Consider the following 26,061-nt stretch of genomic DNA (forward strand, 5'->3'; position numbering starts at 1 on the left):
GAGAATTTCTAACATGGATTTTACTATAAACTATATGTTGAAAGCAGGAAGGAAAGTATTTTTAACCTTGCTTACTAATTTTATACAATTGTACTGATTTTTTCCTCTATTTGTTTGTTTTATTGTATTCATATTCATTTCCTCTTCAGTATTTTTTCCTAAGTTTCAGGTACATTCTATCTTTTTTTTCATATAGGTTAGCTTGTGCTTTTGCCCTTAAAATTATTTCACTGAGGACCTGCCACTTCCCTGAACTAATTTTTTTTCCTTGAGAATTGCTTCCCATGGGAAGCAGTTATACTTGAGAATACACTGAAAGTATATTAAAATCTGCTTTCCTGGAGACCATTGCATTCATTCTCCTGTTATCACTCTTTCCTCACTGCTGGTGAGCTTTACCATTTCATGAGCACTTGTTTTTTTCTGCTTTCATGTTCTTAAGCAGTTTCTACCAAGTGGTTGAAAACAAAACTAGAAGAGCCCCTTTTAATTTGTTTTCTCTGCTTGTGGTTTCCAGCATATTCGAAGCTGTTACTCTTATCCTGCTTAGCTCCATTCTCAGTAAACATCTATGTAGTTTAAATATGCCATTAAGACAATGACCTATCTGTATGTAATTGGTGAGTATTCAAATAAAACCCTTGTCACCTTCTTCTCCAGGCTTGATTGCTTATAATACCTCTCTCTGTTTCACTTTCTTGGCTTTCTTTTAATTATTTTTTGTAGTTTTATTATTTTGAGGGACTATCTCAGTAAATTCTGAACCTTAGACAATGTCTATATATTTGTTATGCTAGGCAACATCTTTCTATAAAATGCTGTCCTCTTCGTATAAATTGTAATTACAAAAATTATGACACAACCCTGTTTAGTTAATTAAGACATGATTTTTGTCATGCAGTGGACTTCCAATCCCTTTCAGTTACATATTGGTGAGATGGCAAAGTGGCAGCAACAAAAGATTTCTGAAAAATGTTTAGTCTTAAGTAAACAGGTGAATTTGTTGTCTTCAATTTTTACCAAATGCACGGATGCTTATTACTTTGGTAGACAATATGTATTGTTTCATGTGAAACCAACCTTTATAAACCCATTATGATATCATGCTCTATACGAAATGTTATTTTACAATAAATATAAATGTTTCAAAACTTTAGCTAATATTGCATTAAAGTAATATAAAAATAGCAATGCTGCATAAAGTTAATGTTGTGTTAATATTTATTCATTTTAGGTTTTGTTCCCATTGTGCAGAAAATGATTCATTTTAGATGAAAACTGGTAAAATACGTGTTCATCTTCCAATGCCTGACTCAGAAAATGAACAAAGCCATAAAAACAAGTGTTAGAAATCTTGCATTCAATACCAATCATCCAATATAAAATGTTATTCACAGTAGCAAGAAAGAGCATTTATTTGGGATGAAATATAAAACAAGATTAAGATGTATTATTTGAATAGTATCTACTGATTTTATTTTGTCTCTCCACTCTCCATATCTTATAAACAGATTTTATTTAGAAAAATAGAGTATTTTAAGAGTATTTCTAGCTAATATATTTTCATGCTTCACTCCAGTCTCTTAATTTCTTTACGGAAGTATGGAAATACAATATGGCTAAAAATAAAATTTGTTTAAAATAAAAGAATAATTAAACAGCAGAATTCTGTGATCTCTTTTCCTACATCCCCAGTATCTCTTCACACACACAAGTTATGTCTTAACAGCCATTTACAATATTCTGATTGACTACCAGCAACTGACAGAGGATTGCAGATCTCGTTGTAGTATAGCCATGCTTTTTATATAGTTTTGATAGCAGAGGAAGCTTTAAAGTATGCAGAGTTTTAGTTGCTTACTGGCAAACTGTAATAGCTGTCCACTAATTTTTTGTATTGGATGTAAACGACATTGATGTTCAAAGGGTGTTTAGGCAGGCTTCTGTGCACAAAGCTTTATCACTAGGTCCATAGTTGATGACACATATTAACTCTCTGTAAGAAAAGGTACTTCAGGGAAAAAGAAATAAAAGATGGGGGACCAAGAGGAAAAAAGGTAAGGGAAGACTGCCATTGGCCAGCTGGAGAAAGAAGTGGGTGTTCTTCTGGGTGTTCTCCCCTTGATGGTATATGGTGGTTTCTCTAGTGTAAATTTAGTCTTACAGAGTAAAGGGCAAGACAGTTTTGGGATTGAAGGGGAGAATCACAGAATCACAAGATTGGAAAAGACCTTTAAGATCATCGAGTCCAACTATTCCTGTCCTCTACTAAACCATATCTCTAAGTACCTCATCTACCCGTCTTTTAAATACATCTAGAGTTGGTGACTCAACTACCACCCTGGGCAGTCTGTTCCAGTGCCCAATAACCCTTTTGGTGAAGAATTTTTTCCTAACATCAAATCTGAACCTGCCCTGGTGCAGCTTGAGGCTATTTCCCCTTGTCCTATCACCTGTCACTTCAGCTGAATCCTATGAGGGCTGAAGCCCACATGGATGGCAGTCGCAACAACAGGTGAACGTATGTAAAGCCCTGTTTAATGTTGAGCATATAAATGGCAGCTATATCATACAATAATATGGTCTTGCTCAGGTTGATTACTGGGTAAGACTGGGGATGGGCTGCTCCACTTGCTTTGGTTCAGCCTGAGGAACTGCATCCCTGCAATACCCACAGAAAATTCAGCCCACCAGGCCTAAGAAAATAGAGTAAATTAAAAAAGTCCAGAAACCCAAATTAGAAATCTACCTCCTCTTTGCATTTTTATGTCATGTCTCTTTTTCATACAAAGAGAAAATGGTTACAATTCTGTGTCATTTTATTTCATGCTTTTGTAATACTTCTTGCTGCATCCAACCTGGAATTAAACCTTAGCAGTTCTACAGCTATAATAGGAGTAAGGTTTATTGCCAGCTAGTGTTTCATCTGCTGGCTAGATGACTAGCTGTGCACCAGCTGTATAATATATTCTGTAAGGATATCATCATCACAGCACTTCACTTTTGCATCTCATACACCCACCAGGAAACCTGTTTTATCTTGTGCTCTGAGCAAGGAATCCAAACGAGATGTCTTAAGGAAAAGTAAATAAGAATATTAGGAAATATTAAAAAGCAGTAATTCCATTTCTAGCACATTACTGTGAGAGAGTGGTTTTGGACAGGAATGGGATGAGAACTCTCATAAACCTTTAGGCCCTGATGAAGAATGGCCCAAAGCCTGGCTTTTAGCCACCTTAATGTTGGCTTCTCCCCTGAATGATTGTTCCTGGTACCTGGCTTATTCAAGAGAACTCCTAGTGCTGCTCTAACTTAATTCTAAATCTTTGGAGCAGTCTTCTGGCTAGAACATACAGGAAAGGCCGTGACTCTTCCTATAACAGGGCAAGAGATTTGCAGTGCAACAGCATCTCTGCTGGTGCTAAACCTTCCAGAAACTCTTCCATGCAATGAGAAAGGGCAGGGATAAGCACTTTCTGGTATCATAGGTGTGCACAGCTGTGGTGATAGCCAGGCTGAGGACTCGATAGGGGTGGTTTTGCCGAAGGAGCAAAAGGAGGATTATAGTAAATACAGGAGAATTGTAATAGATTAACTTAGTGACGTAGAATTTGTTCTTCTTTTGTTTGTCATTTGGTCTAATATTTTATACAGTTCACATCAGCTTCAGTTAAACTTTATTTTAAAAAGAAGAAAAAATCAGATAAAACTATTTTTCTGATTAACTTTACTTTAAATTGCTCTAGTTCCCAAGTCTCACAGTTGTACTGCTTTCAGCAAATATTTGAGAAGAGCACAGACAAAGTGTGCCTCAACTCTAGACCTATTCCTCTTACTGAATATTAAACCATTTGCAGTCTCTTAATTCTGCAACTGGATTTGCAAGGAGTTTTTTGGCAGTGGATGTAAAGATTTCAGTTGTACTGATGGTGTGTGAAAATGCCAACATGACACTGAAAATGCATTCCTTAAAGGATCTTTTTGGTTTGGGTTTGTTGCTTTTTTTTTTAAACATAGAAAATTGGACATACACACATACACAAAATTAAATAATAATTAAAACCCATCCAAACTAAGTATGGAATTTGAGATGCTCCAAAGCTGGAAAATTAAAGATGTTTGTGCTAGCTTGACTTTCCTGTGCAGGTATGTAATGCTATAGTCTTTACTGTATAGTCTCATTGTATTTAACTAGTAGCTGTTGATAATTTTGTTTCTCTCTTGTTCTCTTACTCTTAGTGTCCCAGTGTTGTATTTATTGCATATTAAGAAGGGAGAAATATCCACGTCTGTAATGATTTCTTTTCTGAATGCTATTCAAGCCTTGATTTGTCTTAATACCATTGTGCCTGGGCAGCTAGGTAACAGATTGAGATAAAACCCCTCCATTAGTGTTGAGTGACACATTTAAAGAGACCTTCTATCCTTAACAGTGATATGTCTGGAAAACTGGGGATTGGTGCTTTAGTTCCCTACTAGGGGATAGAGAAAGGCAAAAGGTGATGCATGCCATTTAAAAAGGGATAAATTATCACTTAGAGTCTGCTTGCCTTTTCCTGTTGAACTGGGTGAACCTCACTCTTTGATGGCAATAATTAATCCATAGGTACTACAGAGTGCTCCTTGTGTTTCATACATTTTTGATCTGTCTCAAGGACAGATCATCTCCTTGCATGTCCTGCATGCAAGTAAGATACAGTACTGAGGTGGGGGAGAATATGATGATGAAGTTCAGGGTTGAACCATAGTACTGTAGTAGTGAGGACTAAGTTAAAGATGCCACCACTGTTCCCCTAAGTTAAAAGTAACTTACATATTCACTTTTCCTAAGTCTGGGAGGTTTAACTTTCAACTTAAATAAATGTTCTTTTAGCACAGCTTTATATATATAATGTGCTGTTACTTCTGTAATCTGCATCTAGGCTGTCGGGGAGATTTGCAGTAGGGATTACATTTGAATTTATAGGTAAGAAGTATCTCAGATAGAGCAAGATCCAATAGGTGCTCAGTTAAAGAGTAGGATAACGGAATTCGTGGCCATAAAATGTAATATTGTGAAAGGGCAGGAGCACTGAGTCTGCTGTAGTGTTTACCATGTGCTGACATAACTTCTCAGGTTTTGTTCAGCATTTTAGTTATGAGCTAATATAACATCTGGCTTTTTAAACTCTGAAGTGTCATCCTTGGAACATATATTCATACAACTCCTGGAAAGAGAGCAGTCTATCTACAAAAAATATGTTTTCCATAAAGGAAATATTTTTCAGCCTAGTTTCTTAAAAACAAGATGCTTAACAAATTATGTAGAGGTGAAATCTTTTACCAACATTAACCTTTGGCTTCAGTAGTCATACTTTCAGATCCAGTTGCAAAAATGAAGTGCAAAATTATTTAAATACTGGAACCAGCAATAGAACTTGCCTGCATAAGACTGAATTAAGAAGTATTTTCAATTATACAGCTTTCTTTCAGGAGCTTTTGGTAATAGTATCTACATTTTTAGCTAACTTTGTTGATTTATTTAGTGTTTACTGTAGCTTGCTGTGTCAGATTTACACTTTACCTGGATAATTTTTTGTTTGCGAATAGCCTGAAGATGTTACTGCAGATCATTTCTCGATGTGAACCTCAGTTTAGCCAGAAAGCCATGATGTACAAAAATGCTGTCTCATAAGCTTAAAATGTCTCATAAGCATAAAATGTCCTGACTTGTGACATTGGAAAAAAAAAAGAACTTAAAATCCCAGCTCAGTATTTTTCTTGCAAACGACAGTTTTCATCTGCTGGCTTTTGCTGCCAGAATAAGCATGTTTTCAGTAAGCACAAACAGTCTTCTTCATCTGTGCCTGTTTCCAGTTGTTCCCGTTAACTCCCCAAGTGGGCGGTACCGAAGAGACACCTTCCTGGCACGCTTGCATGCAGACAACACACGGGCACCGATGAGTTTTGGCATTATACTCTTAATGAAAAAAAAAAACCCACCCTGCTCATATGAGAAGGCTCCGTGTGCGTCACTAAAGCTATTTCAGTCTTTGCTGCCTCCTGAGCTGAATGTAAACCGACATCGGTGACTCGCTATTCAAATATGATTTCGTAAAAGGAAGTCGGAAGCATGACTTTCAAGCTGTGTGTGAAGACGAGCTAAAATAGTAACAAAAGTATCTCTAGAGAGTAGGAAACGACCAAAAAATATTTTTTTTTTCTTAAGCCTACCTATTGTTAAGAAAAAAAAGGATCTGGCAGACTCGCTTTTGTACCAGCTGGATGTGTTACATTTTCCTTCTTTAACAATGACAGCAGGCATTGCTGTAGCACGGATGCCAAGGAACTGGAAGGATTCAGAGATTTCCTCAGCACATTTCACCAATGGGCCTTGATCCTAAGGGAAATCATGCTTAATCTTTAATAGCTGAGTTCCTGCACAGGGACCCTGACAGCCTGCTTAGAGAGTCCAAGAGGAAGGCTGATCCCGGCGGTGGCTTGGGGAATAGGTATGTCTCCTTGCTAGCTGCTCTTGCAGAAGGTTGCATGTTGGTGTCAGACTCTGGATAGCTGTGGGTGCAGTGTATCCAAAGCAAGAGTTTGGTGAGCCAAACCTTTGTAAAACAGCAGTGCAAACACTGGTAATGGCTGGGCATAGTTCACGTTGCCTTGCTTTTGGAAATAGATGATAAAATGTACTCAGATCAAATTACTGACTCAGGCACTGAGAAATTACAAAGTTTGTCTCCAGAACTCTATGTCTGTCTCCCAAATCCCTCAGGAGAGATCCATGCTGCCAAAAGCATTGAGAATTCAGAAGAGTTAAAATCTTATTTTACCATTATTATACTTGGGCTGCTACTTATTAACTACAATTTTATTGTGTTTTGTTCTTCCACTTTACTTTTGTTTTCAGCTTCTTCACTTTGTTGGAAGTGCTGAGTTCAGGACCTTGCACAGGACGGCACTAATACAAGACTTGAGCCTAGGGCATTCAATTGCTATGAGAACAGTGCTATCTGATGTAGGAAAGTAATACAGCTGCTTTCTTAATCTGAAATGATAGCATGTTTCACTGACACACAATAACACAAAACCCCCAAACTAGTGGTTAAAAAAATTTTTTTTTTTTTGATGACTTAAATTAAAACTGCAGATTGGTGGTTTCCACCTGTAATAACACTTTGTTTTCTTTGTACTGGAGTTTAAAATCCAGTATTTGTTGTCCGCTGTAGATTTTTATTTCCTTTGTAGATATATGAGTGAACCATAGTTCCTGTGTTTATTTTTTTTTTACCATGAGTGTGGTCAAATACTGGAGCAGGATGCACAGAGAGGATGTGGTGTGTGTCCTGAGAAGTTCTCAAGGCTGTCCTGGACACAGCCCTGAGCAGCGTAATTTAATCAGGCCTGCTTTGAGAAGGGGTTGGACTAGGTGACATTGGCGGCCCCATCCAACCTCAATTATTGTGTGGTCCTGTGCTGATGCCAGACTTGTTTGATACATACATTTGGGGAAGAACTGTTCACAAGGGCATGTAGCAGTAGGATGACGGATAATGGTTTAAACTTGAAAAGGGGAGATTTAGGTTGGATATTAGTAAAAAGTTCTTAAATGTGAGGATGTCGATCACTGGAACAGGTTGCCCAGAGATGTAGTGGAGGCCCCATCCCTGGAGGTATTCAAGGTCAGGCTTAATGGGGCTCTGAGTGTCCTGATCTAGTGAAGATGTCCCTGCTTACTGCAGTGGGGTGGTTCTAGATGGCCTCTAAAGGTCCCTTTCAACCTTACACATTCTATGATTCTATACCCACACCAATAAAAGAAGGTCTAATCTTTTCTGGGAAGTTATATTATCGATTGCTACTTTTAGTGACAGCAAGTGTACTCTAATTTTCTGTTGGGACATCATGAATGGTTGTTGCTTCCTTAGCAATGAGATTGCTGAGCTGATGCTATTTATAGTGGTTGAACAATTACTTATCTCTAATGAGGCTCCAGTAATTATCAGCATTTAGGATGTAAATTTCCTGTGAATTCTTTGCGTATGCAAGTAGATTTGGCTTTTGTTTCTTGTGTAAGGTGTATAAATTAATGTACAAAATAAAAAATATAAAATAAGAAAGCTCTTTTATTATTGTTTTCCATTCTTGCGCTGGTTTCGTGCAAATATGTTTTTTGTAGCATTGTAAGCTTCTTTAAAATAATCATGAAATACATGTAATCCTGTAAAACATCTAGGTTTTTAAGTGCTTTTGTGTTTTATATTTGAGTCTCAGTCAACAGGGCAAAATAAAGTGACATCTTTTAAGACGGCACTTATCAGGCCATCACATTGCTATTGATCTTTGTCCAGTTTACTCCCTACCAAGAATACTAATGAAAAGTTCAAGAGTAGTATCACCTTTCCTCAGCTGAAAAAAATGTGTGGTGGTTTAAATTTTTATAAATGCAAACCTGGTAGTGTTTCCACAGAGACCCATTACCCAAGAGAAAAAGAATTCCTTGCTTTCAGGATAAGGCTAGGGACATCTGTGAAAAGTGGGTATGATGAAGGATGCGTAGCATTATGTATCAACAGTAAGGGAGGACACTTGCTCTGAGAAAAATTTTCTGAACTTTAACAGAGATGCTAGCTTTGACAAGCACCTTGTCAAAATGATAGCTGAAGTAATTTTCTGAGTCGGTTCTGCATTCTGCCTTCATTTACACTGGTGTAAATGGTACCTCTGTTGTGGGAATGATGCAGTAGAGTGAGAAATGAGATGGATAAGAGACCCTAGATCCTCATCACCTGCAGCCGAAGAAAGTAAATGCAGTCTTAAGCCTTGCTTGTATTTCTGTAGCCCTTGAGTCATTGCTTCACATAGAACAGCCTAAGGTGAAAATGCAAATGGTTTAGAGAGTGCTCCAGTCTGTTTTTCTATGTTCTGATATTTGATGGGGATTAGAAATACCTTGATTATCAAGCAACATTCCCAAAATTAGTGGCCATGAGGGAGCTGACCTGATCTGCAAGCAAATTCTGTGTTAGAATTTTTGCCTTCTTGTCTGGGATCCCCAGAGGCTGCATCTGTTGGGTTTGTGGCGCAACATAAAAATTCTGAAATGAGTTACAGGGAAAAAAGGGTCCTGTCATAATTTAAATGTGTTACTAAAAGACATTACTGGGTGCAATATTTCTCCAGTACAAATTCAGCCAACCAGGTGCAAACTTGTTCAAACCGACAAATTGACTGAGACATACAGAGTGTGCAAATGCTCGTGTTTACATTGAATGCAAGTTAGTCATAAGACAAGAGTGAGGGAACAGAAGTAGCAGAGTATAATAGTACTTTAAATAGTAATGACTTAGTAAAGAGGGTTGGCGTGAAGATGTATAAAGTGAATATAACTTGTGAACCAAAAGGAGTAAGTGAGATCCAGATGAGAAAAGAGAAAATTCAGGTCTCCCTATTTCCCCTTTATGTTTGTTACTGAATGTCTATAGCCAAAGCCTGTTTAACAGTCGGTGAACGTGTTTTTGTTGTTTTGTATTCTCAGTTAAAATCAGAAACTGAAATCGGTTCATTTGGAACCCCACTCCAAAGTGTGTTCAGTCCTGCCCCAGGGGTACAGATGGTGGCAACATTCATGGGCTGGTTATCATTCTCCTTGTGAGGTTATTCGGTCTGTTGAATGCTGTGTTTTTGGGGGAAGGGGGCCTGGGGGGGGGGAAAGAAAACAAGGTGGAAATGTTCATTCTAAAGACAAGTGAACTTTTTCCAGCTACACTGTTTCTCTTGAGAGAGATGAAATGTTGAACTGTTTAACATCTGGGAGCCTCTGTCCTTGTAGTCCAGCCTGTAGATTAATGGAGTGCCAAACTGCTATCACATTTTCACGGAGATTTAGAGAACGAACAGAAAGTGCTTAACTGTTTTGACCCAGTCTAACTTTAGAACTGTAGAATATGTAAGCAAATGCTAGATATATTTTTAAATATACATGTGCATATGTTAAAGAGGTGGTTTTCTTTTTTACATAAGACCCTAATTATGTAACAACTGGACTTTTTTTAGTTCAAGACAATGTAGTTCAAGAAAAGTAGCTAATTTGATAGTTCTGGGAAACTTTCAGAATTATTTCTTTATGTTAACAGGCTAACATTTAACTTTTATAAATTAATTAGTTTTAAATATGCAATTAGATGAATTATTGTAGTCTAATCCCATGCTAATTCAGTCTTCCATTCTACCAGTATGACAAGTATCTAAAACGGGACATACTGCTTCTGTGAATATCCATAGATCAATGTTGTTCTTTGTTTTTTCTACTCAGAGCTTTCACATTAATGTTTTCATAGCAGAAAATGACAGTGTATTTTTTTATCTGCTACTGTCTTTCATGTTAGGATAGTTCTGGGGTACTTTCTGATTTTTTTCCTTGGGTAGTCAGGTGTTACCCTGTAATAGGAAATTTTAGATCACTTCTTAGAAGTATGTCAAGGACATTAACTTGCTGAAGGTGTCTGTTTGTTGCAATGCAGCAGAGATTTTAAAGTCTTTAGTCAGCCTAAAGTCTTTCATCCACTGATACTATTAGGAGTAAGTCACAATTCTCTGTTGAGCATTTTTCTATATTCACTAGAGGATATAGCAAATGTGAGAATGGATAAGCAAGCATATTATCCCCCTACCAGTGTTTGCAAAGATTGTTCTTTAATATTCCCGTTCTTGTTCTGAGATACGTTTCTATAATGACAGTTTACTATGCCTTGCAAAAAGATCACTCTTAATAGCAATGAATGATTTATTCTGTGTGGTACTATTTAATGATGAAGTATTATTTAGGAGCTTTGACAATTTAATGCTTATTCTTACCTGCATTTTCAGTATTGCAATGAGTAATAGCATAGAAAGCATCAACTCTTGTTAGTCTGTAATTTTTGAATTTAGGAAAGATTTGGGGCTTTGTATGAATATTAAAACCCAGTAATTTGTCTTATCTTTTCTTTTTAAGTAAGATATATCATTAAATTCAGTCTCTGTGTGACATTTTTCTTTGTGGCATGCCTAGTTCTGTAATAGTTGTCTTTTTATGTAGGGTAACAGTGCTAGTAACAGCTGGGAGGACTGTAGAAGAGTTGAATAAGACACAAACGTGAGCCGCTAGGAAGCGGACATAACCATGTTGCATAAACACTACAAGGTTTTAGAATTGATGTGGAGGAGTCACCCAACCTTATTTTCTGGGTGATCATTCTCATAAATACTTATTTTCAGAAATGTAATCATGAATGCATAATCATATCTCAATGCCCTTCTAACAGTTCATCTGTGTAATAACAAGGTAACTTATTGGGGGCTTATTGAGGGACATCTATGCCACGCATTCACAGACCTTTCTCTCATGCAGTTGTCTCTATTTTTTTTAAATATTATTTGTGATTTGACCTTTTTTCCTGTTGCACAGTGCAAATATAGTCAGGTTGTTTATATAACCTCTATCTATTGGGTAACATCTCCAGCATATTCCAAGAGCAATAGGATCTTCCTGGTTGAAAGAAAAGACAATATAAAAAATCACTGTCTATTTATTTAATTGTTCTTTAACATAGTACTCTATTTTTTATTTTTTTTAATTTTTCCTAGAACAGTTGACCTGGAAAGCAAAGCAATCAACTATTTGCAATATTCTAATTGTAGTTAAAGACCAAGAAACACATTGACCTCTTGGGATGTATTATTTCAAAAGTTGGGAGATGGGCATTAAAAATAGGCCTTATGTACTTATGACATTATTACGAGAGGGCACCAGGAAAGGGATGAGCGATACATGTATACGTAACTGCATAGGTAAAGAGAACCAGACTGAGAAAGAAATGGTTTCAGAAGATACAGAATCACTAAGACATTTCTTTCAGATGCTGTGGTGGGGAGGAGGGGAACAGACAGTGGAGTAACTGCAGCCAGGTTTTTCAACCTGTAAATATATTCAGCTGTATTTAAGTTTTAAGTCTGCCTTAGGCTTTTCCAGTTTAACTAAGTTGCTGTTTAAATGGTATGAGTTTCAGTCATTTGAGCCCTTCTACCCAACCTTTCTTAAGGTTTTTCTGCTAATTCTGGAAGAAAGAACAGATGGGATAGTGTAAACTCCTTTTCTAATGATTTTGTGAAGAAGTCATTGTACAAATACATATTTAAACCAGAATACAACATAAAACATGAAGCACACACTTCAATCCCCATCCAGAACTTATTCCTGTTGAAAGTGACTGTTTCATTTCTAGGCACAGAGATTTTATTTACTCCACTGTTATGAAAGAGAGCTAATTTTTTCTCCTAAATTAAAAACCCTTCCTATAACATGTACTTAGATGTAAATTGTTTGACTGTGGTAGTTCATTCAAATATAGGCCTATTTAAGGAGTTTTAAAATGTGCTTTATTGGAACCCTGTGGCTTTTACAGCACATTAAACCTAAATTAAGCAACAGGGAACCTTCTCTCCCTTTATTTCCAACTGTCCTTTCCAAGGCAGGTTACATGATACTGTCTTTACATTCATTTATGTATCTCCTTCATTATTCATCAAGTATTTTAATGTGGTGGATTTCTGTCCTCTAGCACTATGCAAGTTGTCAGAGTAAGCCTTGATGGAGCAGGCAGGGATTTTGGGTAATTGGAAAAATACAGCACAGTTTTTGGTTTCAGGTATTCGGGTTTGCTGTCATGAAGTAGGGGATGCATTTTCATGTCCGCTTTTTTGAGAATAAAATGAAGCAATTCCTTATATAGGAAACGAGATTATTTTTTTCTGCTTGTCATCTCAGCAAAATACCATATTTTTAGCCAAGCACAAGGGATGATGGATACCAACTAATAAAGCTAAAACTGTTGTCTGGTAGAACTTTTGGTATATTTTAAGACGAAAAGTGATGTCACGCCTTCCTCAGTCAGTCGTGAGCACTTCTGCTCACGTCTTTATAAATATGTTCCCAGCTGTAATGTATAGGAATGTCAGACTAGATCACAAGAGTAGCTTTTGGTGTGGGCTAAAAGTTTAGCCTGGGATATGACAATGATGGGTCCTAGAGATACTGTTGGATACTGTTTGATAGGACAAGCTGTGCCAGGGCAGTGTGAGATTAGATGTTAGGAAAAAACTTTTTACTGAAAGAGTTGTCATGGCCTGGAACAGGCTGCCCAGGGAGGGGGCTGAGTCACCTTCCCTGCATGTGTTTAAAAGATGAGTAGATGAGGTACTTAGGGATATGGTTTAGGATGGGAATGGTTGGACTTGATGACCTTAAAGGTCTTTTCCAACCTTGTGATTCTGTGACATCCTTTATCAGAAGAACAAGCTCAAGGTGCTGCTTCGTGTACAATAAACCGGAATAAAGGGTGGTACCTCTGAGAAGAGGAAACTGTCTATAGACACAGCCTGAGTTGAGCTGGATGCAGCTTTTACTACCAGCTTCTCCCTGTGTAGAAGGGTGTTCAACGCTGGTGGCACTTGGAAGGAGAAGCTGTGCAGGAGCCTGGAGGGTGATGGTGGGTCCAGGGGAGCACTGACTCTTCCTGCAACTGCTTCTTGAAAATAGAACTTGTAAAATTCCTGTAACTCGCTGACACCAACTGCTGGTGTAGGTTGTAGTATGAAATACAGGAATGAGCAAATCTCTCTGTGGCTGGTAATTGGTACCAACCTGATGATTTGGGGGCATGTTACTGTGCTCTCAGAATGCCTCTGCAGTGAGATGTCTTGCTCAGGGGTCACTGGCAGCCACTGGCAGTGATTTCCCCAAAGATTAGGGGAGGGCTGGTACGCAGCTCCTCCATAGCAGGAGGTGGGTCTGGGCAAGCGCTGCAGGAGAACTGCAAAGCACGTAGGGACTTTCAGCTAAACCAGAGAGGATATCCTTAATTTTCACCTGCATCCAGGGTCAGGTAACTGCTTAGTGCCAATACAGAGATAGCGGTTTTAGATATGAATGCCTGAAAAAGGTGTCTTATTGCTCTTATAATTCCTACGTTGCTGATGTGACTGGGATTGCATAGGCAGTGGAACCAAACTACAGTAGATTTGCCCCAAACCATGTCTGAATTTCATGACTTTACTTTGAAATGGCATAGTTAATTCTCATTGCTATACAAAATTGTCTCTGTTAGCAAGGCATAGTTAATGATTACAAATTCAACCTTAGGTACTAGTAACCTGGAATCTGATTCCCTTGTTTTCATTCCCTTCTGAATTCAACAGGGGAGTGGTATTTGCTGTCAAAGCACCATGAAAAGTCAAGCATATCTCTTAAAAATCCTGTCTCACAAGCTTGAGGCCTGACCACCTCAGTACAGAACTGTGGTTAGAAATCTCTAATAAATAAAGACCTGCTGTGCTATGCTATCATAACTAAACATAGTATATGGATTTCCAACTGCTTTATGATTTCTGATTAGTGATTTGACTCTTCCTAAATGAATTCAGACCACTATTATGTAGAAAAAAAGTCTTATATTGTGGTAGATGTGTTGATATGAAATAACTGAGGTAAGTAAATGTGATGCTTCGTAATGTTTTACATGGGTGTTTTGAGTGTTTGTAATTTTTTTTATTTCTAAAATATAACTTGCAAAATCATCCTCTGTGTATGTCTGTACATATGTCCACATTCACAACTGAAATATTCATGGTGTTTATCTTTTGTTCTGCAGACAAAACCTGTTGCATTTGCAGTTCGAACAAATGTCGGGTACAGCGCAGCTCACGATGACGATGTGCCAGTCCCGGGCATGGCCATCTCATTTGAGGCTAAAGATTTTCTTCACGTTAAAGAAGTAAGTAAAACCAGAAGACTAAGTGAATCTCTCTTCAAGGGTCTAATTTGAATAATAGTGCTACTCTTTCTTAATGTTAAGATAATATTTCACATTGTCAAAGCACTATACAAATGTTTAATAAATAAGGTAAAGCTACATAAGGAATTGAATGTTCTTTGAAATATTGTTCTCATAAAAACAATGGCACAACTTCCTTACAATCAAGTTAATGAAGTTTAGAAAGCAAGTGTTTGTCTTCTCTAGCAATTGTTGCTTACTTGGAGCTTTAAAAATCTCCCTCTATATATTCAATGATAGAATATCTCCAGCACTCTGAGCTTTCATTGTGATTCAGCACCCAGGTGTTGATTCTGGTTTATCTGGGACTTAATCTCAAAAAACCGCCAAATTTTCGGATCTTTATTATGCTGAGTTTCTTTCCTGGCACAGACAATACTTTGTTGTTAACAGTTACATACTGAAAAACTGATGTGATGATATTCAAGATGCACATAGCAACTGTCAAAAAAAGATGCTTTACGTTTGATGCATTAGTTGTCTTTTCCTGTAGTTTGGCTTTGAAATTTTCAGGTTTTACAGTCTTGTTCCTCCTCTGCTCCTTGCAAGACAATCCAAAGCAAATAACTTGGTATCTTTCCCATCCAAGCCTTCCAAAGCAGCCTGCTGCTCCCTTCTGAATGTTTGCCACATTTTATGAGATTTCCCAGCTTTTGGTCATATTCCATTGTGTTTTCCACTTTATAGTGAAAGAACTAGAATGTTAGCTTAAGGATGAGAGCAACTTGGACATACATTTGAAACAATACCTTTGCCCCATTTTAGATTGTTGAAAAATCCCTCAGCAGAGATGATGATGTACAGTGGCTCTGCCGCTGCAGGTGCTTTGCAAAAGCAAGAAATATTCCTAATACGGAGGTAGAAATACAGGTGGAGAGATGCTAAGGAAACACAAGAAAGCACCTTCACACTGACAGCTAATGATCATCATTTTCCATATATATTAAACATGAAAAAAGAAAAGAATAGTTTGGATTCAAACTGTATGTAGCGAAAAAAAATATGTTTTCTGTCTGATGGTAATTCAAAAGAACTGATCTGCTTGGTTTTGTGGCAAAAGCAGGGATGAGCAGATACAGAATAAAAGAAAACCATCAGCTTTCTCAGGTGACTCTGGAAGAACTGGAAAATACAGCTCAGTTTGGTTAGGTTAAGTGATTTTCTATAGTGATCTATTACAGGCCCATTTCAAACGAGCTGGTGATCTCAGACTTCATGTTTCCATAAGAACCAGAAACACAGTGCTAGCAGATTTTCTATTGTAATTTATGATTTTTTCCTCATAGACTCAGTTGTAGATATACATGGGAGATAATGAGGAAGAAAAAGTTCCCTGGACTTTTCTGGATCTCCAGAAATGTCTTGAAAGGAAGTTTAGCTCAGCTGAGTTGTTATGTTGTCTGAGGCTGCATGTAGCACTGAGGAATGGAAAAATTAATTTAAATGCTCTTGCAGCTTCAGGTGTAACAGAACAGGCACTCTGCATTCTTTGCCATCAAAAATACCTCGTTTTCACTCTAATCAGTTAAGGAAAGTTGACTGTTTAGCAATTATAGGCCAGAGCTGAGTTGTGAAAAGGACCCTGCGCCAAGGCTAGGTGAACCACTGGGGTGGAGAGGTGGGAAGGGATCTCCAGGAGCCAGATTTGGACTTGTTCATCTGTGTTTGGCAGCAGCTGTTACATTTGAATGATCAGTCGGATGACCTTCCCCTCACAGCTGTGCCCTTCCCTTGCGTCTTCCCTGACCGTGCCCTGCTGGTTCACAAAGGCTGTGTATCCCAAATGATAGTGCTCCATCTTGGTGCTGAGAGAACCGAAATACCAAAAATTTAATTATTTAGGCAGATAAAAAGTAAAAATGTATTTAACATCAGAATAGGGTATTGCTTTTATATTTTATACCTACATGGTTGCTTGAAATAAAGAAATCGGTTAATGTCCAGTAACTTTTGCCTGCACAGTAATACTGTATTGGATCAATGCTGTCCCATTCTTGTCTGTGAGGAGTGTTCTCCAATTTGTGCTGCTGAGAGGGCTCAAACAAGAAAAAACCTCAGTTCAAAATGTACATGGGCAATGGTAAAATGTACCGCAGTGATTGAGTATGAGGGAAATTTATTTTCATTATTAGGTTACATTAATTAAAACTCAGTACATATAAAGATGAATGATTCCTTCCTGCATGAAGAAAGATGTGCTGCATCACAGTCATTCCTGAATCTCTTGGGGCTTTAATGCATGGCCATAATTCTGCTTTGCATTTAATTCATGTTTGTGTTTCCCTTGGCGCTCTCAGCACAGGTGAATTACAGAGAATCACTCACCCAGCCCAGCACTGTGGGGGCTGGACACCTCAGTACCAAGATTTCCAGTACTGCTTTTTAAAACTAGAAAGTATTATGTGTGGTATTAGGTACTTCTAAAACTATCTTATCCTCCTTTTCATATACTGACACAGCATAGAGCTTTGAGACTTTGCAGGAGTGAATTCCACATGCGTTCATTTTTGTATGCAGAAAAATCTCCTATGTACTGTAGTACAACATAAAAAAAAGTAGTTGCTTTTCAGATTTTAATTTAATGATGCTTTTGAAGTGCCTATCTCTTTGTTTTACCAATATAATGATACTGCTTCTGGAGACTTCATGGATACCATGGAGCAGTGCCATGTAATGGCAGGCTTCACTGGCTCAACTGCAGAAGTCTTCCTACACCTATAGTATCCTACAACATATTTTAAATGTGTCTGTATATCTTTAGTTAGCATTTTGCAATGAAAGGTTATGACTTTAATCATATGTTTCAGTTTAATACAGCTTTGAGAAATTGCTATTGCAGATTAGTTCCCTCATAAAGGTTGGTACCCTTAATCAAAAGGCATCTCACTGGTTAAATGTTACAGATCCCCCTTGCATTTTATGAGTTTAAAAGTGCATTTTTTTGTTAGCTAAGTACCTCGATGTTGGTTTCAAGCATCACAACATTTCTGTAGTAGCCAAAATGAAAGGTAATACTGCAATTTGGGTTGTGTGTCATTGATCCACCAACGTTGTATTCTCAGTAAAATTAATTCCTTTTCATGGGAGCCCACACATTATACATGTTTTACTCCTAAACGTACACTTGTTAAAACTACTTATTAAATAATTAAACATGCACTATAATATCTACATTCATAGCTTCTTATTCAAGAAGGCAACTGCTTTTCCCATTCAGGTGTTCTCTCACAGTTTCATAAATAATCTAAAATATCCAAAAATTGTATTTGACAGTAGTAATTCCCATGGAATTCCTGAATATTGCATGCGGGATCATACATAACAGTGTCCTATTCTCATCCAAAAATGAATAAATAATAAAGGCAAAACTAAATAGTTCTGCTTTATAGACCTCTGTGAAGCAAGCAGTATGTGTGATGAGTAAATATTATTAAATTAGGCATTATCTCATAGTTCATATAGGTGAAATTTAGTTAATTGGAGTATCTTGTGCATTTGTGGGATTATAAGGTTTTTTAGTTATCCAAAGATATCTATTCCTTGTGGATCTGTCACTGTGTGTTTAAGATGCAGATTACATGGGCTGTATGCAGTAGACCGTATATAAGCAGCAGAATGTAGTCATATTTCAGAGGATTTTAGTGGGTTCAGAAAAGCGGGGGAGTTTGGGAAGTAGGGTTTTTTATTTTATTTTATATTCAGAGAACTGAATATAATGGAATGAGAAAAATAGATCATTACAGAGCTGCAAAAAATGTTACAGTGGGTAGGAGCAGATCAGAAGAAATCTCTGGTGTCCACCAAGGAGAAACATCAAGGCAGAACAAAAGTAGCTCTCATGTATGAGGAGAAAAAGCTGTGAAGTAGAAAAAAATAAAGATGGTGAAATGGGTGGAAATAACAGCCAAGGAGAATCATGAAGTCTGTGAAGGAGGTTTCTGTTTAAGTACTGTAGCATTTTAATGATTTGCAAGGTATAATTATTTTAATGTATTTCTGAATATTACCACCATTCTTCATTGCTGTAATAACATAGTATGGTGATTAACTGCAGGGAACAATTCCATAAAATGGCTTAGCTGGAAATTAAAAATAATAACAAAATGATCCCAAATTCTTAGTACATTACTTTTTTTTTTACTTCTTTCTTTTTCTTAACCTATAGAAATTTAATAATGACTGGTGGATAGGACGGTTGGTAAAAGAAGGCTGTGAAATAGGATTCATACCAAGCCCAGTCAAACTAGAAAACATGAGGCTGCAGCATGAACAAAAGGCAAAACAAGGAAAATTCTACTCCAGGTAATAACAGTAAATCGTTAAAAATAGTAGCATTGACTGTGACACAACATGAAAGTTAATGTTTTATATGCTACAGTTCTGTTTAATTTTTGTAACCTACAGCTGCAAACATTATGAATTAATGAAGAAAGTAACATTTATTTATATAACTAATGTCATTGCTGTTTGAGAAAGCAAGTAGATATTTAGCTTGATGGTCTGTAGTAGCATACAATAGCTAGTAATCCATATTTTCATAAAATACTTGCAAATATACATTGCATTTAGTGCATTTACTATATAAAAGGACAAGTTTTAACTAAAAAGAAAATTCATCTCCCTAAATTATTTAGCATTTGTTACTTGTTTTCATGATCTTGCAATTCCTAAACACTTTCAAAGATCACATTAGAAGTTACAGAAAATTTTAAGATTAATTTATTTGTAGTCTGAAGCCACTGCCTCTTGGTAAGCTCTTAGGGAAAACAAAAGTTGAGTCTGTCAAATTCATTTTTTACAAATACAGCTTTTAAGAATACTGCATTTCATGTCAAGTCATTTGTAGTCTCTGACTGTAGCCGTCATATGAAAATAAAGATTCTGAACAATACTGCAACATGGTAATAATGTCATCTTTACTGTAGAATTCTTAATAAAGTAGTTTTCCAGTAAACATTAACACATGTGGATGCAAATACCACTTGCTTCACTTTGGGTATGTAGGAAACAAACACACCCAGTATGTCTGAGCAGGAAGTGAGAAAACAGCTGGGAAGCATTTGGGAAGCCAGAAAAGTTCTTCTGCTTCAATAGGAAGGGCAGCAGTGTTTGAAGAGCATGTCTGCTGTAGAAGGAGACCAGGATGCTTCAGTGCTCAGCTGTATTCGCAAGCTGTGAAAGGCTTTTCCTCTGAGTGTGCTGTCCTTAGCAGGGACACATTGGGTTTCTTATTCCTCTCCTGATACAGCAGTATCTGACCCAGTGATTAGGTCCCTGTCCCACTTGTAAAGGCTTCCATTCTCCAGAACTTTTCACTGGAGCTAACACTGTCCTATGCCACAAATGCATTTGCTTAGTGCTTATTCATGTTTTAAGATGGAGAAAGTGGAAAGTAGTACTATCCCATGAATTATTTGAAGAGTGTAACAGTCTCTCTTATATTCTGTTCAGTGCTTTTCTTTTTATGGGAATTGAAATAAAAAGACTAAAAATATTGTTTCATTTTCACAACTTGGATAGATTTTCACGAAGCAGAACTTGACAAAACCCTAGACTGGTTTATCTTCATTTGAGATACTTTTTGTTTCCCTAAGTGCTGCCTTGTATTGAGACAGCAGAAGAATTTGTACTTTAATTAAATAGAAAAGATGTTAGGCAAACATGCTATCATTTTCATTAGGGAGCTATCAATAACCTTTCTGTTAAAGGGAACAGATAGGCTGGCTGGCTTTAAAAATAGTAATGAGTAATAATAATTATATATCAGTAACAACTGTAATAATTGGATTGGATTAAGATCATGAGGTAGTGAGAGCATATGCAGCAGAATGAAGTTGCACAGCAGAACAGGGAGCATGATTGATGTTTGCAGTTCCCCAGTCCTCAGAATGTACACGCACTTTGTATATGATGTATATTTTATACCACTGCCAGAAATACTGTTTGTCTCTCAGCTAGCAGCTCATTTAGAAGGCGGGTAATAAATAAACTAGAATAAATACCAAGAAAGCTATGAGACTTCAAACTAATTTGCTGCTTTACTCCAGTAAATCAGGAGGAAACTCTTCATCCAGTTTGGGTGACATCGTTCCTAGTTCCAGAAAATCGACGCCTCCATCATCTGGTGAGTTGGTCGTGAACCCTTCAGTTTACAGCCTCATGCACCTAATCTCTTAAACTTTATATACATTTAATCCTATTTTTCTTACTCCCTGTACTTCATAGTTATAAGATCGGGTGGTTATGTTGACCTCTAAGGCTGGTTTGGTTAGGTTTGAAGTAATGGAGTCAATGCCAGGCAGTTAAGATGGTGACAGAGCTGTTAACAATCCTTAAAATTCCCTCTTTGCTTTTCCCATGGTGTTTGGTAGCAAAGACACAATAAAACGATGAGACTGCATTGCAGTAGGGTAGTTAGAGATTTGGTCTGGTCTGAGCATTCCTGATGAACAAGAAATACTTTCCTGTACAAGAGAAAAAGCAGCAATAAAAATAAAAATTCCCAAGAGGTTTCTGCAGTAACATCAAGAACGGCATTATTTTCTAACAGGAACTTTTCGTTTCACAATTCTGATGAGGATGTGCTTCACATAATTCTAGCCTACTGGATTTTTTTTTGCGTTTTGTGACAAATTTTCCACACATACTGTTTTGTATTTAGAGCATCAGGAGACAGATTTAACTCTAGTTAGGTTGGATTCAAGAGGTACGAAGCAAATACCTAGCGAGTTTTGGAGGAAATTAGCATTAGCTCCCTGAAAGAAGCATAGCAGAAGACTAAGAAAAAAATTGTACTAAATTCAGTTGCTGTGTTTATGGATGTTTCATCTTTTTGCAAAAGAGAAAACAGACATTTTGAATACCCAAAATCAGAACATAGTAATGAATGTTCCTAGTGCCTTGACTGCTGAGGTAAAGATGTGTATTTTCCAATCATATTAGTTTACATGGAGCCTGGTCTACAGAGCAGGCATCTTAAAATGATCCTGAAGATTTTAAAGTATTTACATGGACATTAAGAGAGAGACAGAGGAATTCAATCAAGTTATGGTAGCAGCTTCATTTGACTAAATTGATTGAAAAATATATCTGTCTTTCTTGTGAAACCATGAATTTGTAACAACAAACTTTATCAAATACAGCTGCAGCTTGTTTATCAAAATTCCATTTAAGTTCCCTACCCCCTTTTTTTTTTTAAAAAAAAAAAGTGGTTTAGTTTACTAATATGTGTCCATCACAAGTCTGTAGAAAACACTGTAATCTTTTATTTTTCAATGACTTTTAACTGTCATACTTACTATAAGGCCTGCTCTTCTAACAACTGCATTTTTGCAGTAGAAAGTGTTCATGGAACTAGGTTGTAATTTTATACTTAGAACATCTGAAATGCTGTCAATTTTTTTTGTATCCTAAACCCATTGGTACAGAAGAACAGACAAAATTTTCAAAGTGTTGCACAGAATGTAGAGGTAAGAGATTGGGCAGCATGCTTGGGCTACCAACTGACTGATCGCTAGCAATGCTGTAATTTTATGTGCATTGAGTCATTTCTTCAGAGAGTGGTTTTCAGAAATCTGTTTTTCTGAAGAAAGAAGAAAATATGTTTTAATTTCTTCAGTTACAGTGAAGATTTCCAGAATATTTATGAAAAATTTACATTAGCTTCTTCTGTGATCTTACAATTTGGGGTCTGCAGTATTTTTTTTGCTTAAGACATCCCAAGAAACTCAAAAAAGGCATAGCTTTTGACTAGCACAAGAACTCAGGTGGCTTTGAAGAACAGTTCAACTACTATTCCCAGATCTCCTCTTTTTGAAGATATAATAAAAGATGGATACAAATATATCTTATTTATTGATTTTAAGGGATTTTAAATGGTAAAGTTAACTTCTTTTTTTGAGTCAGAGATTTTTATTTTTTTTCAGTATAAACTAGAGCCACAAAACAAAGAAACAAAACCAAAATGAAGAACCTGTAAAAAACAAGTGAAAAGGAGTCCCACAGCCATTTAAATAATCAGTATTATCTGATATAGTAATCAATCCTTGTGGGCCTCTAATCAGGATAAGGGTAATGGTGACAATTACTTTGGAAAAATCCAATGCAGTAAAGATAATTAACGATAAAGGAACTTCTCAGAAGGTGTTACATAGTCTGACGATTGAGAAGGAAAAAAGGAGATGTTGATATCTAGCTGATCAAATGCCACATTTCTTTTTTATATTAAGAACTTAAGAACCCTGATTTTTCTTTACTGATGATTTTAGTTGAACATAGAACTGAAGGAGTTTTAATATGCCTTATTATGAGTGATTTATAGCATCTGTGCTGGCCTGCATTCAAGAAAAGATAATGTGTTCTTTTTATACTTATGAAGAGGATGAAGGAACAGTGTTGCTAGAAGAAAATGTTACGTTGAGTTCTGTGGCTGTTTTTAGGAACAGGAGTATAGAAACAGGGTGCGGATCTACTCACAGGCTTTCCTGGCAAGGTCAGGCTCAAAGGCACAGTTCTGCAACTCAGGGAATATCAGGCATCATGGCATTAGATCTGGATAATTCACATGCAAAGATACACTTTACTCAAACAGAAGAGATCACCATCCCAAGTGTCTCTTTAATCAGTAGCTGCATGTAGGCTTGACAGAAATCTTTATTTGATGCATAATTTGATAGCACATGCCACTGTATTATTTGATGTCCCACCCATCAAGGAGATGAGAACAGGTCACTAAGGTGGTTTCATAAAAGTTTGCAATGATTAACTGTGGGTTTGGATAAAGTCAATGCAAATGATACTGCTTACAGATCTATTTAGAGTTAGATTCAGTTCAACATAACGGCACGGAAAGATCAGCCCATGTTACTCACAAGATTGGCGAGCGTGTCGAGGGGTGGGTAAGATCTGTACCCACAAGGGTCATCAGAATCGCTTTTGTGTATGTACTTGCTTTCTGAAAACAAATTTAGTGCATCACCTAAGGTCAGGACTGAGCATTGTAAATGAGAAAGCTTTATTGGGTGGTGGTGGTGGTTTGGGTTAGCAGGTATCTTTTGTAATCAGCACTCAGGAGAACATGGCTTTGTATTCAGACAGTGTATTTATTTCTGTGTCCATGACGATTTATCCATAAACTGTGTTACTTACTTGCTAAAGAGCATAAATATTTTTTATTTATGGTCTAAGCATTGTGTGCTGTATATTGTTTTGGGGCAGAGGTTGAACAGCAGTGCTGTATTGTATTCACTTTCATTGTGCCCTGCCTATACCCTCACTCTTTGCAACAGGATCCAGATCTCTGAGACAAGCTGGGATCAATTTCCTCTTTTCTGCTACCCATTCTTTTTAGTTTTCACTGTTAGTAGGTCTGTTTTCATTATTTCTAATAAATGTATCTTATGACGGTGGTGCATTTTTAGTTAAAGTGCTTAAAAATGCCAATTGTAGTCTACCCTGAGATAAATCTAGATATTATTGTACTGGTATCAGGCTGATTTGGTCTTGGAAATGATTTTTCGTCTCTTATTAATTTCCTATAGACCTGTTAGGGACATTTCAAATTTCAGTTGATAAACCCATTTGAATTGGTGTTCATTGCTGTAAATTAATTCAAATATAATTGTCCATGTTCTGCAGGTTACATTGGTGAAATTCTTATCTATTCCAGTGAACTGATTTGTATTTACACTGGTGTAACAAGAATGAACTGGCCCTTGCTCTGTTTTATAAAAGTAATTCTGTGTATGTCTGATGTAGCCGTGTAAAAGGGGATTGGAGGAAAATATATAGTAGCTGTTACAGATTGCCTTCTGTCTTCTAATCCTAATGTACTGCACCTTTAAATTTTTCCCTTTGTTTTATTGTGTTTTGTACTCATGGTCGATTTTAAATTTATTTATTTGTTTGGTTGGTTTTTTATTTATTTATTACTCTGGACAGTTTTATTTTTCTTTACCTGTTATTTCCTTTTTAACCTATCTTTACTTTCCCTGTCATCTGATAATTCTGAATTGTTTGTCTGTATATAGCTATAGACATAGATGCTACTGGCTTAGATGCAGAAGAAAATGATATTCCAGCAAACCATCGCTCCCCCAAACCCAGTGCAAACAGTGTAACATCACCCCACTCCAAAGAGAAAAGAATGCCCTTCTTTAAGAAGGTAACACCGACTTCCAAGCTCCCATCTGTCCACCTGCTCACCTGCAGTGCGTCACATTTCTAGTCCTGTTAACTGTCTGCGTCCTTTGACAAGCCAATAACATGCATGCTTTGTTGTTCTTTGTTTCTTTTCCATGCTGCTGTAGCTAAGCAGAAGCAGAAATCGGTAAGTTTATATCAACATTACCTGTGTTTATCCTGCCACTGGCATCATTAGCATTCTTACCCCAGATTAACTAATGCAGCTCTTCTAGAACTAAGGAAGAATGGAATAATGGAATTAATCCAGCTGTTAGTGGATTCAGTACAAGAAAACAAATGGTCCCAAATACAGTGCATCTGTGAAGCTCTGTTACAGTACTTATCCTTTTTGATGGAATAATAGGACACACATAGAAGCCTCCCAGAAGTTTAAGAAATCCACGTGATGTGCCTTTCTAGTGCGTGCTTATTCTTTCTATATCTTTTTCAGAGTTGGGTTTTTTCCTTATAACTCAGTCTATTTAAATATTTTTTTTGAATCTAATCAGATACTCAGACTGTACTTAGAAAACAAATAGTCAAATCCATTTTGTTCTTAATTTAATCAGTATTTAAACTTTAAATTCTCTAGGTGCAAAATATGCATTTGAACAAGACCATTGGAAAACCACAGACTTGTTTTGAAGGTCTACTTTGAGTTTTTCCTGTTGTCATGTATAAATTATCAGCCAAATGTTCTTGCCATCCATCAGTCAGACTTTTTTAGTATCTCAGCTATTGAAAATGGTACTGGTGGTTCCCAGGAGAGCTGATGTCTCTCCATAGATAACCCAGATAACTGCAGAATTATGCAACTGGCATCCTGTTACAGCAAACTGCAATACATTTCTAGGATCTTTGCTGGAATAAGTAACCAAGACCTTAGGTAGCAGTCAAACTATGCGGCGAAATGACATATTTCTACTTTAAAGTCTTTAGTCTTCATAGGTCTTTCTCATTTTTTTTTCAACCACTGAAATCTGCAGTTAACAACAGACTCTTACGGTGCCAAGTGACA

At 36.9% G+C, this 26,061-nt stretch overlaps 1 protein-coding gene across 7 annotated transcripts in view; it reads left to right on the plus strand.

The window, feature by feature from the left end:
• Positions 1-26,061, plus strand: part of CACNB2 (calcium voltage-gated channel auxiliary subunit beta 2) — a gene marked incomplete at its 5' end in the record, with an annotated part of 258,460 nt that overhangs the window by 204,098 nt on the left and 28,301 nt on the right. For 4 of the 7 annotated variants that reach the window (XM_084280129.1, XM_084280133.1, XM_084280132.1 and 1 more), the window contains 4 exons: positions 14,679-14,801; positions 19,027-19,163; positions 20,909-20,985; positions 24,890-25,023. In XM_084280129.1, coding sequence (XP_084136255.1) covers positions 14,679-14,801; positions 19,027-19,163; positions 20,909-20,985; positions 24,890-25,023 — 471 coding nt within the window. Of the gene's footprint in view, positions 1-14,678; positions 14,802-19,026; positions 19,164-20,908; positions 20,986-24,889; positions 25,024-25,168; positions 25,189-26,061 lie in introns of all 7 variants that reach the window. The other 3 variants (XM_084280130.1, XM_084280135.1, XM_084280134.1) reach the window with 1 other exon arrangement.

Source organism: Gallinula chloropus (assembly GCF_964237585.1).
Source record: "Gallinula chloropus genome assembly, chromosome: 2".
NCBI classification, from domain to species: Eukaryota; Metazoa; Chordata; class Aves; order Gruiformes; family Rallidae; genus Gallinula; species Gallinula chloropus.